Source organism: Motacilla alba, chromosome 1, assembly GCF_015832195.1.
Source record: "Motacilla alba alba isolate MOTALB_02 chromosome 1, Motacilla_alba_V1.0_pri, whole genome shotgun sequence".
Classification (NCBI taxonomy): domain Eukaryota; kingdom Metazoa; phylum Chordata; class Aves; order Passeriformes; family Motacillidae; genus Motacilla; species Motacilla alba.
This window is the reverse complement of record NC_052016.1, coordinates 35,166,631-35,180,034: the sequence shown is the minus strand read 5'-3', so window position 1 is coordinate 35,180,034 and position 13,404 is coordinate 35,166,631. Positions and strand designations below refer to the sequence as shown.

The following is a 13,404-nucleotide window of genomic DNA, read 5'->3' as shown; positions in this document are numbered from 1 at the left end:
CAAGTAAACAGATCCATCAGGAAAAGCCCATGGTAATTAAGTCAGCCCTGGTTTGGCACTACTGTAACCTCTTGACCTCGGGATTAACACTTGCCAACTGCAGAGCAGGCACTGTAGCTCTGTCTTTGTATCCTGTCTGTCTCAACAGCCACAGGGTTTAAATCTCATTCCCTTCCCACATTAATGAGCAGGCAGAATGGGTACTGGAAAGGGATTTTTTTTTTTCATGAACAGTGGTTACTGCACTGTAAAGCAACTGATTTGGAAAGCAATCAAAAAGAGGGTCTTGGTTAATGCCATGTGAGTTAAGAGCTGCAATAATTAATACCAGTTCCTATCCCCACACTAAAAGCAGTGGATCCCTAGTAAGTGGAAGAGTTACACTCTGCAATTACTTAGAGGTAGTTTGGTTCAAATTAAAATGTATTGTGTAATCATTAAAATCTCAAAAATATCTTTGTACAGCTTCATTTTCTCAGAATATTTTTCATTAAAGAAAAAGGCCAAAAAAAATTAACAGCTTTGCTCTGAGGCTGCAAGGTTTTCTCTGCAAGAAGCATTAACTGTCGGGCTGTGAAATCTGTTTAATGTCTTCACCATGCTCCTCTGAGTGCTAAGATCCTCTGGGTCAGTGCAACTCTTGGTAAACACAGAGGCCTTACACGTGTGGATGCACTATTTCTTACGCTGTCTCTCCAAAGTACCCAAACCACAGGATGCAGGGCATCTGAATCCTCACGCCTGTCAGACTGTGACCTGGGGAATACAATTTTCCTTTCATAACTATTAGAGGTCCAGCTCCACTTAACATATATTCACTCTCTGGATTCCCTTTTTCAGCCATGCTGTCCACTGCTCTGCTGTACTGCAGGTGCCTGCTGGTGGGCCAGGGTTTGTAGGGTGTGTTTTAATTATTCTATCTACGTAAGCTCTCAAAGAAGCTCATGTCCCCAAGGGCATCTTGTTATGTTCTTGATGCTTTGAGAATATATACCAGGAACCCACTTACTGCAGAAACAAGCCAGTACTCTGCGGAACAGAATACATTGGCATGGCAGAATATTTAATTCTAAACATATTTAATCCAATGCTACTTGTTCTCCAAAGATTTGCAGTATTGACTTACATGAGTTTTAACAGAGTAAGCATTATATTTCATAGAGGAGATAAACCAGTATCACAGGTTACCATTGTCCTACCAGTAACCACTACACCAGCATGCTCTGGAGGAGTTTTAGTAAAGCTATACCCTAGTAGTGACAGCTACTGAAGTTACCCAGGGCAAGTGCTCCAATCCACTTGTTTTGTCTTAAGCCCATGCTAAAGTTACTCCTCCCTTCCTCTCCCCACTTCCAGCACTCTCTTTTATATTAGAGACAGGAATAAGCAGCCTGAAGTTTAAATCCAGGAGAAACTGAATGATAGACATGTTAACTGAGCTATAGTAAATAGAAGTTAAGGAAAGAAACGCTCCTGCAATAACATATGACGTGTCCCATGTTTGGCTTCAGGCTGCTTCTCTCTGATAATAGTCTCCTTATAACATGTTATAATATTTTCACAGAATTTTATCACAAAACCCCAAAAGCAAACTGGAAAAATGCTTGTACTGTTACTGCGACTATTTGTAACACTAAAGAGACTGCTGAAGGCGGGGTTGCCAAGGCTGTGCAGTCAGCATCAGCTGACTGGATTTCTGCACTGACCTGTGCTCACAAACCAATCTTTAATGTCTTCAAAACAATGGCAAAGAGTCTCTGTTAACAGACCTTTATCAAAGATCTTTGGTAAACACCATTGAATCAGTCTTCCAGAGGCCCTGGAAGCTCACAGGAAGCAGGACAACCCACTTCCTTACAAACATACCTTGAACTTCATGGAGGTAAGTCTGTAGAGGATTTCGCTCATGTTCTCTCGGATGATGGACCACGTGATCTTATTGTCACTCTGAGCTGTGGTTTCTACAGCACGGCGTGCCATGTCATAAAATGCAATCATGTTGGAAAGCATTCCCACTGTTTTATAGAAAGGGCAGAACCTGATGGAATAGAAGAGGACCTATCAGGCATCTTGGAACAGTTATCAGCATCCTCCCCTGACAGAAAGAGTGCCAGCCTGCTTTACTCCAGGGATTTTTAATGTATACTGCCAAAGGAGAGGGGCTGCCTCAAATAGGTCCCACATTTTTAAATAGTCAAATTGCAGGCCAAGACAATTATCCTGAAGCTGACTGAAGTTGAGGTTTGTGAAGCAGTACCCAAACATTCAGGCAAAACAAGAGAGAACAGGAACTGCTGCTCTACAAGTCTCACATTTCAATCTGTGCCAATGTTAACAAGTAAAGGAAAACAATGAGCAGCCAACAGAATTCCTCCTTCCTGTTTTGTCCATCAGGGGAGCAGGCTTCTTCCTAACAGGCTGGGATAACAGCTCTGCAAGTTTCTTTGCTCACAGGAAAAGGAGTTTCTCTATGACAAGAGCACTTCATGCAGTTCCATTTTTAATGGGTAGGTGAGTGCCATAAAAGGTACCTCATTATTATTTATGTGCTACTTCCTGTGCTTCCTATAGCGTACACACATACCCGTCCTGGTAACCTGATCAAAGGCACACACTGTTACAAAATGATGGATGTTGACATTTCTAGTGATGAAGTACTCGAGACTCCTGATCTACCTGGGCTGGGGAGTGAGATGAAGTACAAAAAGGCCCCTTGTCAGGCTGTTACAACACAAGGATAGCATGGAAAGAAGAAAAGAAGAGTTCACTAGGGAGAAAGAGAGAGTAAGGGTTTTTTTGATGGATCAAACTTACTCAAGAATTATGCAATACTAACTGAAAACAGATTCTTGCAGTCCCCTGTGTATTGATGGAATAAACAGGAAGACTTTGGATGTTGTCTATGAAAATAAAGCAGTCCTGTCTTCCTCCTCAGATGTTCTACTCCAGAAACACTGGCTAACAGAACAATAGAGGAGGACTTGGGTACCCTGAAGGGTTCTGCTTTCAGAAGGCGCCTGCATGCCTTGGGTAAGACAGTGTGAATGCACTGTTGAATGAGCTACCCAAGCATAGTTCTTACACTTCTTTACAGACAGTAACTTTAATTTTTGCACTGGTCAGCTTCCATGTGAAATAACTGTACCAATCTAGACTGCATAGGACTAAGAGGGCAGAGTGGCCAGTCAGATCTCACCTGTCGTAAGGCGTGTAACCATTCTGCTGCAAGAAGTCATCTTTTATCAGCTTGGCAACCTCCAAGGTAATTTTATCTGTTTCTGCCAAGGAAGCCTAGAAAAGTAAGGTAAAGAGTTAGTTAATTACTCAAGTCCATGAAGACATAGTTTGCCCTAGCCAGGAACAGCTGTCTTTCAGTACCTGTCTTCCCATCCTCCTAAGACAGGATTAAGCAGAACTCTGTCTTTTGAGTATTTCTCACTCCCTGCTATAGAACAGCCAATCTAACTGATTGCCAGATTAAGATGGGTCAAACAGTCAATAAGTCTGTTTTAGGTCTATCTACGAGAAAGGGAACTTCCTTCCCACTGTTTAAGATCATGGAAAAGCCACCAGACACTGAAAATGCAAACAGCTTTGCTATGAGATACATTGAAACATCACCCTTCTACATAAAGAGAAATTAATTTTTTACCTTCCTCAACCCTTATGGAAGAAAGGCTAGATCTCAGCATGTTAGATCAAGAAGCAAGCTAAAGGATTTGGTACTAGTCTGCACCATTACCAATGTCCTTTTCCCATCTGGCATTCAAGAAAAGAAAAGGAGTTGATGAAAATGCCTCTCATACTCCACAGGAAAGCCACAACTGCTACACACTGCTACTCTTGGCACCACTTGGCTCTTGGCTGCTCTGCTCCACCTTCATCATCCTTTTGCTGAAGGGGCCTGATTAAGCTTTAAGTAGCCCAACTTGCTTTGTAGACAGAAGTTTGGACCTTCTTTCACAAGGAGGCCAACAGAATTCAGAGCTAAAAAGAAAAAAACTACACTGACTGTACTTCCACAATTCCCCCTTTCTAAAGGTTTGTTAGGGCAGGTGTTAGCCAAGCCCAGACAAAAAAGGAACTGTCAAAGATAACATCTCTGAGAAAAAAATCACCAGTTCCAGTAGTTCTATTGCAAGAACAATGCCTAGTCACAAGTACTGGCTTATGAATATCCCTTCCACACCAAGGACCTAATCCTACCCAGCTTTGCAAACCACTCTTCTCGAAGATGGTTTTGTAAATAGAGAAATATAGAAAGTCCTATGAGCCCATTTCCTTTTCTTCAAAGACACATCAAGAGAACAGAGCTCTAATAGGCAAGATGTGATGAAAAGTCTCGTCTTGGTTGGACTAGAACATCAGTGAAGAGACAGAGCACCATGAGCAAACTTCCTGCATGTAACTGTATTTAATACATGTTACTACACACTGCTACAGCTCTGTAAATCATAATAGCTCACCTGAACATCACGGAATTAAAGTACTGTCAAGTATGTGCCAGGAACCTGCCAATTATCATATTTACAGTGCTAGGCTGAAACACAGTTTTCACTGGGTCCTTTCTGAGAGCTTTTCAATGGAAATTTTCCTGTCCAAGTTTAGCTTTCTCTTCAAAACATTGAAGTGAAAAAAGGAAATTAAAGAATGCCTGCAAAATGGAGCCATATGTCACAGGTTTCCAAAAGAAAAAACAGATAATCACAAATTCTTTAAAAAGCAGATTTCACGTTGTTTCTACAGGCCAACTTGTAAATGCCAACACCTCCGTCCTACAGCTGGCAACATGGTTTCTAATAAACTGTAACCCTTCAGATGTCTTCAACAGTAAAGATGGGTTTGCATAGTTTCTCTACAAACACTGCTTATAATGGAATAGTACTTTATGTTGCAGCAAAGGGCATGTCAGCAATAGAACTGAATAGAACAGTGAAGCAAGTAAACTTTAAAGCGTGTAGTAGATGTCCCAATATCATTTACATGAGAAAAGCAGCACCAAGCCAAGGTTTAGCAAATCTGAAAAACTATTTGTCATTAGAAATCAAACAACATGTAGGAAAGTTGGAATAAAACACAGTTTGAGGTGAGAGAGTCTGACACCTCCCAGTGATCTTTTGTGTGCAATGCAGTATCCATCAGGTCTGCTCTAAGACATGGTCAAAAGCCTGCACTAACCATAAGAAAATGGAAGATGGCTCAATGACACCACATCTGGTCACTCACCTTCCCAACAAGCTGCACAATCTCTGCAAGGTCCTCTTCCTCCTGCAGGATCTCTTTGGCCTTTGTCCTGAGAGGGACAAATTCTGTGAAATGTTTGTCGTAGTACTCGTCCAGGGCTCGGGTGTATTTGCTGTAGCTGATCAGCCAGTTCACAGATGGGAAGTGCTTGCGCTGGGCCAGCTTCTTATCCAGGCCCCAGAAAACCTGCCAGAAGCCAGAAAGGTCAATCAGCTCTCCAAATCAAAAGTGAACTAAAATAATTGAAGGCAATTAAAAAAAAATAGAGAGAGGAAGTCGAGCAAGTTGGAGTTAATGCGGCATAGCAAAGGCTTCACAAATGGAAGCTTGGGAGCCTGGTAACTATAGCAGTGACATTCAAATAACACTTCTCAAAAAATGATGTAACTTTTAAGCTGAGTTCAGATTTATTCAGCTTGAGACTGCTCATGAGGGAGCAGTTAACCACAGCAAGGTCAATACTGGAGTCTATGTAAAGTGGAGACTGAATAGATGTAACTGCTTTTCCCAAAACAGCAAACAGTTGCAAGACACTCCCAGTCAGCTTCTCTGAGGATTTTTTGTGGTTTCAAAGCACCTATATTAAGAGTGGTCTGCTTTCCATCTCAGCTGGAACAGATACATTTGCAGTGCAGCTCAATGGGCAGCACTTAGAAAGCACACAGATATCCCTGAGCAGGCAGTGTGGGAAGGAATTGCTGCCTTCACTCCCTCTTCCAAAGGGATCTCAAACACATCAGTTTGAGACCATCTCACAAGGTCGCCTTTCACAGTGTTAGAACATTTTCCAAAACACCCTACAATGCTGTCTGTGTCAAAATCAAAGCTCACCCCAGCCACTGGCACAAATGTGCTGAAGTAAAACCATTTGGAGTCTAACAAAGTGGACAGAAGAGCTGCAACGTTGTGAGACGTACCTGAACAATGCCCAGGGTAGCAGATGTGACAGGATCAGAGAAGTCACCACCTGGGGGAGAGACACTGAGGAGGAAGAGATAGGGAAAGGTTATCAGAGGTGCTTTCACAGTTCAAACTGAAGTACTGAACGTATGACTGACTGCACAGCTCAGTACAGAGAAACCAGAAAAGACAACAGGATTTCAAGTAAATAACAGATTGCAATATGTTTGTACAAAGTGCTGAATGCACACTCACACAGGGGTAATATCAAGCATACAATGAAATAGTTACATCAGTGACTGATTGACAGTATTGAGGTACAATTTCAGTCATGTTAGCTCCAGGTAGTAACTCCAGCTTGGATCATCAAACCTGTCTCAACTGGAACAGATTCAGCAAGAGTGCTGATAGAACATGAATACAGAGTGCAGTGATTTTACAGAGAACAGTATGCCAATTTGAAATTGTTTTTGATATTCACCTATACAGTAACTACTTCATTTGTGCTTGACACTCCAATACGTGCCTTCCCAGAGACTAAAAAAAAATTGTCTTCCAATCTCAAAAGCAGAAAGCCCTTATGTACGTACGTTGTGAACAGAACTAAGCAGAGCAAAAAATCAGCTCTGGGTGTTCTGGCAGACGCCAGGGGCCCTCCTGAAAACACAGGGAATCCACTTTGCCCAGGGTATGATACACAAACCAATATCACCTACGAGAATGCCTGCGGACAACATGCTTTTCACAGCACATCACAGCCTGAGATATGCTGCTCCACGGAATTCTACTCTATTTGAGCATAAGAGTCATGATTCATTATGCCCCCAAGTGCACACACTGCTGCTCTAACTGCCCCTTCTTTCCTGCTCTGAGCATGGTTTGACATACTTTTCAGAGAGCCCTAATGACATTCTTCCCTGAGCCACTTGATCCGATTGCTGTGCCTGTGATTCCACAGAGCTACCTGTCTGCATTCATTCCTTCTGCCCCCACGCACAATTTCGCAGCAGTTCTGGGTGTACAGAGACTAAGCATCTGCCTACTCACTCCCATATTTTTAAGTTCTGCAGCTGCACAGAGCAATGAGACCTTTTCGTCTGAAAAAAAAGGCACCGTGTCATACAAAACAGGCAGAGAGGCAAAGCAATGCAACACTCACGCTCCGACAATGCTGACGCTGCCTTCCCTCTCAGGATTCCCCAGACACTTCACTCTCCCGGCTCGCTCGTAGAAAGAGGCCAGACGGGCACCGAGGTAGGCTGGATAACCACTGTCTGCAAACACCAACACGCAGAGATTCAGTCAAAGGCTCCCAAGTTTGAAGGGCTGCATTTACAAGCCTAGACTGAGGAAAGACTACTCACCAGCTGGCATTTCAGCCAGTCGCCCTGAGATTTCCCTGAGGGCCTCAGCCCATCGGGAAGTAGAGTCTGCCATCATACTGACATGGTAGCCCATATCCCGGAAATACTCGGACAGGGTGATTCCTGTGACAAAGACAACAGCCTGCTGCAGGATACAGTGCAGAAAGGAATTCTATGCTTATATGTTGTCAGAAAGATGCAAATAAACCAAATGGAGTTTACATTTTGATGGAAACAGACAATGGAAGTTACTCTTTCTTCCCACTTATGTCCTTGCTGTTTTTTGCTGTTGCTGTTTATTTCTTCTCGCTCTCCTCATTTTTGTTTATGAACCACTCAGATTCATCTTACATTCATGTGTATTTCTTTGAAGAGACACTGCAATGTCACTGATGCTACTCTTTCCCTCACTGAAACCATGAACAAAGACTCTTCTGTCAAATGTCTCCTTCCCTTTCAAACCACCAGAATACAAGAGTGAGAAAAGGTTGTGTTTTATCTGAATTATCTGACAACTGTTCATAAAAAAGAACTTTAAGAAAAGCCTTTAAGAGGCTGAAAAGGAAATATTAGTCTACCAACTCAGAGAATACTATTCCTGTCCATTAAGTAGCTGTACTTGTCAGCAAAAAGCTAGTCAAAACCTAAAGCTTGCAGAATTAACACATGCAGAAAACCTACACAAGTCCTGGCACAGTAAATTCACCTTATAAACAAAATTTACTCAATATTCGGAAATGGCAATTATATGCAAGCAGGTCAGATTTAATTAAGATACTAAGACTTGGTGCAGCCAAGGTCTGAAAGGGTTTACTTCTGAAACTAGACAGGCTTCTTGATATGGTCATCTCAGAACTGAATATACTAGAGAATGATGGCTTGCTTTCTAGACACAACTTTCTCTATCCTCTTGTAAATCTTACCAGTATAGATGGAGGCTTCTCTGGCAGCCACAGGCATGTTGGAAGTATTTGCTACCAGAGCTGTTCTCTTCATGATGCTTTCTACCTTGCCATCAACTTCCATGGTTAACTAAAATGCAAGAAAAGGAAAAACACACAGACTGTAACAGCAGCAATGTTTTTTTGTTAATTTCTTGCTGCCTTTTTTTTTTTTACTGTTTTACTTGCCTTGTATCAGGATACTCTCCTCACAGCTATTCTACCAAGAGCAAAGATGAGATTCAAAATTTTAGGATATATTTTTCAGACTGCACACAGCTTCATATTTTAATATACATGCTTCAGCTTCACCTCATCTCCTGCAACTGCCAGATCCCTGCTGATCCCATTCAAATAAGTAATGAAAAACCCACCACACAAGGAAGCACATGGTCCTCCCTCAGATTTCCAGGCTGACAGAGCTAAAAATTCTTAGCCTGCTGTTTTAAGTCTATTAGGAATTAGAGAGCTTTTTCCCCCATCTACAAGAAGCCAAGTTAGTATTTGACAACTGGACATAAAACCTCATTTTTAACCTCAGTGAAGCCTTACAAGCGCCTGAACAACAGAATGCACACCCTGACATTTGTGCAGAATTCCACTTATGAATACCCTGGGATTTGCCTTCTTCAAGGCTACCTCAGCTTGACTTTCCCACCTGGCCATCAATAAACACACCCAAGCCTTTTAGCACCTATTTCTGACAGTGAAGTTTCTACCTGACAGCTCATACTAGCTGACCCTGGCACAACAACTTCACTAAAACATAGTAACGGGTACAAGGATTGGTAAATCTGTTGCTTGGTTGTTGTTTGTTTATTTGTTATTTTATTAACAAGGTATTTTCTACTTCATTCAAAAGGTATTCCAAAGCTTAACATGTCAAACTAATACCTGGTAAGGGTATCACCACCCTGCAACTTGTAAACGGATGCATTTTCTATGCATGGTCAAGTTAGAGACATGACCAGGGACAGGTGCAATGCTTACAACTGTGCTAAATTCTTCTCTGACATTCATTCTGGCTTTATTTTAAACAACTTGGAAGGTACACCCAAAAACTAGTCCAGATGTTTATTGAGGGGCCACTGAAATAATTCTTGAACAAGCCAAAAGGTATTTTTGCCAGAGCTTCACAGCAGGCAAGATGATCTTTTCAAGTCACTCTACCAACATGATATTTCACTCGGTTACAACAGCAGTACGACAGCAAGTCTTCCCAGGAAGGTTTACTCTCCATGAAATCTCCATACTAACCTCAGGGAAATCTCTCAGTACTTCAGACATTTCATTTCCTCGTTCTCCACAGCCTACATAAATGATGACATCACTGTTGGAGTACTTTGAAAGAGACTGCGAGATCACAGTCTTTCCACAACCAAATGCCCCAGGAATCGCTGTTGTACCCCCTTGTACACACCTGAGTAAAGAAAAAGGACTCTGATTTGCAAAGAACTAAAAAACAGCTCTTTCCCATCTTAGAATATATTTTCCACTAGAACTCCCTCATCAAAAGCAGAATGACAGGAGTCACATTCAATGCTCTGGGTGAGAAACACAGAGGTATTTCACTGAACCAAAAAACTGAGGGATAAAACCATCCTTTTCTTTTCCTGTCCTTGGAAGTATGTGACTTACGCTGATTCAACAGCATGACTTTTGGGCTTGAGACATAGCAGTTTTCCCAGCTGGAAGCAGTGATGGAATGGAAATGCTAAGAAAAGAACAACTGTACTTAGAAGTGCCTTATAGAATAAGCAGCCCAATATTTCAGGACCAAAATAACTGAATTCAGTGTCTTAGAAGTTAGCTGCTTAAATGAGCAGTTTGTGTTACAGTTAAGTGCAACAGTTTTCCTAAGTGGCAACCTCAAAATCATTGGAAACTACACATCCTCAAGACCATGGAAAGATATCCTACTCATGCATTCAAATAAAGGTAGCAAGCTTGAAAGTTCTATCCTTTCTGCAGATGTGACATGGTTGAGTTAATGCATGTCCAGTTTTTTCTAGATTAATGCACTAGAACAGTTTTGTTAAACTTCCTTTTTCCACCAGTGGGTTCACCTGCCAAATAAATACGAGAAGTTCAGCTAAATATTTTTTTAAGATTATGCTGTGACACATGGTGAAAGCTTACCCTTAAAAAAACCTAATGCTCTAAGGCCTCCTGCCTCTGCTTCCTCCTAAAAGAGAGATTTCTTACATAGTAGAAAATAAAAGGAAGTACTTACGGGAAGAGGGCATCCAGGACTCGCTGGCCAGTTAATAAAGGATGATTGGCTGGTAACTTCTCGGTAACAGGACGGACTTGGCGTACAGGCCACACCTGCACCATGGTGAACTTCTCCTTCACACCTTCAAACTCCAGCTCTAACACAACATCCTAACAGAGAGCACCAGACACGTGAAGTAAGCAAACAGCTGCACGCTGCTCCAGCACACAAATTCTCCTTTTAACTACTCTGCACAGGCCTTTGGTAACATCACAGAGCTCTTAGAGCCTCAACATGCAATCATCACCTCCCAAGGGAAGGCTCTTTCCCATATTTACAAGGCCGCTGGGGGAAAACAGAGCAAGATACACCATTCATTAAAAATAAGCTTTTGAAGAGCAAGTCAATTTTACATATTCATAAGATATTGTAGATCCCCACAGAGGTCATCAAACATGGCACAGTGAAGCGCCATTGGGAAGCCATATACATAGAAAATAGCTGCACAAAATAATAATGCAACCCCTGCAGGCAGGGTAGCAGAAGTGATCATTAACTCAGACACCTTGTTGCACGAAACACTTTAGCTGGCCTCATGCAGAACAGAAAGAGTATATCAACCTTATAAAAGAGACATGGAATATACCAGCAGCTGCTGTTTGGGAGACTTACTGAAGTGTCGTAGTTTCCTGGAGGAGCAATGTATGTAACTGTACCCCTGTTCCGTGGGGGCAGCATGATTTTGTGTTTGATCAGGGAGTTTTCATTCACCACACCATAAATATCTCCACCAGTGATATGGCTGCCAACCTAAAATCAGAACAGGTCTATTAGTCATAACTTTTAAAAAAGAACCTTGACAAACTGTAAACAATACTACAGCTATTAAGTCTAGCACTGTGATTACCCCTTTTAAAAATTCCTTGTTACAGCACAGTAGCTCATTTACATAACTCATTACTCCAGCACTGCTAGCAACACTACCTGTGCTCAAGTGCATTTCAAGGCTCAGACAGGAGCAATTACTAACAGACAAAAGAAATTTTCCTTGTTTCTTTTCCACCTCTCAACCCAATGTGCTAAGAAGAGAAAGGATAGCATATGCTAACCTGCAGGGTCGAAAAAAAGATGCTGCAAAGGGCTAAAGCCGTGACATTTTCCAGCTCTAAGGCTACCTTCACCATTTGCAAAATATGTGCTTCAGCCATTCTTTTTGCTCAGGTAACACCTGCTCCTGCTAATGCTTACTGCAATTGCACGAGTTTCTCCAAGGTTTGGTAAATACATCAAAACTCTGTAAATTTCTCATATGCAGCAGCAACACTCTGTAAGTTGTATCAAGTAAGTTTTGGTGATCCCCATCCAGTCTCATACATCACTACCACCTCCTAGCACTCCTCCTTGCAAACTTCAAAAAATGCAGCATTAACCACAGGTCCCAGCAGTCCCAGCCTTAGCACACTGCTCCAGGCCTAAGCTCTGGGGATAGAGGAGCAAGAGGGGAACACAGGATTGTCAGAACCTACCCGCAGATTTTTGGAAGGTGTGAAGTCCCATTTGACATCTCGGCTCAAAGCAGACACGTTGACACCTCTAGGGATATAGATACTTTTGGTCAGAGTGCTGATGTCCGAGAGAGGTCTCTGGATACCATCAAAAATAGCTCCCATAATGCCAGGCCCCAGTTCCACTGATAGGGGCTTCCCAGTACGGAGCACAGGATCTCCTACAGAGACACCAGCTACAGATTTGCTGAGGAAAAGTTCATCAGGAACAAGGGAAAGAAACCAGGCAGAAGTCATCAGGTTCACATCATACTCTCAAACTCCTTTTCTGACTTTAGTGTAATACTATTCCTATGTTACACATCAGCATTTGAGAAACATGCAGACTTAATAGTAAATACTGAATCTGCTCAAACAGCAAAGTTCACCATCCTCTAGAGAGGCTAAGTAGTGGCAAATATTCTGCTTTATGATCATTTGTTCAAGTCAACTGTTGTTGGCAACTAATGTCAACTAACATGGATGAGTTCACTGGAGTGCCAGGCAGTGGGATGACAAAACATCACACATTTCTTACACCTTCAAGCCTAGAAAACAGATTAGGCTGTTTAAATCAGATAATGTTATGAAATATGGAATTTTTCCACTTCAGAATTTGTTTCGAGAGCACAACTGTTTTGATCTTGAGCCTTGCACAGCTTTTTTCAATGGCAGCCTAATTTTAAAAGGACTTCGTCTAAGACCAGCACTGTTGCCCTCCTGTCTCATATCAAGTTGTCAGGTCTGCACTACCTAAGCTCCAAAGATGCACAATGGACTTTTCTTCCAAGGTGCTGGCCCTTTGCAGAGAAGGGCCTGATAGAATACAGAAGACACCTCCAAAACTTAGACAAACTTAATAGATTTAATACAAGTTGACTTCAGAGAGGCCTATGACCAAGTTTCCTCTCAACAGGACATTAAAAGTAAACTATACTCAAACTTGTTCCAAGTGTTTCATGTACTGATGGAAAGCTACTCGATACTGCAACAATGATGCCATATAAAATGATAAATTATTAGGCAGAGACAGGACCTAGTCAGCAGTTTCCCAGCAAGCTCCTCACAGCCAAGGTTTGGGAGCCAGCACAGCCTTTTTCCTAGGCTCTACAGGGACACAGAGCCTGCTTGGGAGGGGGAAAGAGGCCTGCCTTCAAGTTTTATGACTTCTTTTTTGACATTCTTATATATATATA

The 13,404-nt window shown here is 42.0% G+C and overlaps 1 protein-coding gene across 2 annotated transcripts in view; it reads right to left on the bottom strand.

The window, feature by feature from the left end:
* Positions 1 to 13,404, bottom strand: part of ATP6V1A (ATPase H+ transporting V1 subunit A) — a 30,640-nt gene that overhangs the window by 2,295 nt on the left and 14,941 nt on the right. For both annotated transcript variants that reach the window (XM_038138054.1, XM_038138062.1), the window contains exons 4-14: positions 12,191 to 12,405; positions 11,337 to 11,474; positions 10,683 to 10,834; positions 9,707 to 9,869; positions 8,432 to 8,540; positions 7,509 to 7,631; positions 7,304 to 7,418; positions 6,162 to 6,225; positions 5,227 to 5,430; positions 3,197 to 3,291; positions 1,867 to 2,038 (exon numbers count right to left, since the gene is read on the bottom strand). In XM_038138054.1, coding sequence (XP_037993982.1) covers positions 1,867 to 2,038; positions 3,197 to 3,291; positions 5,227 to 5,430; positions 6,162 to 6,225; positions 7,304 to 7,418; positions 7,509 to 7,631; positions 8,432 to 8,540; positions 9,707 to 9,869; positions 10,683 to 10,834; positions 11,337 to 11,474; positions 12,191 to 12,405 — 1,550 coding nt within the window. The remainder of the gene's footprint in view (positions 1 to 1,866; positions 2,039 to 3,196; positions 3,292 to 5,226; positions 5,431 to 6,161; positions 6,226 to 7,303; positions 7,419 to 7,508; positions 7,632 to 8,431; positions 8,541 to 9,706; positions 9,870 to 10,682; positions 10,835 to 11,336; positions 11,475 to 12,190; positions 12,406 to 13,404) is intronic.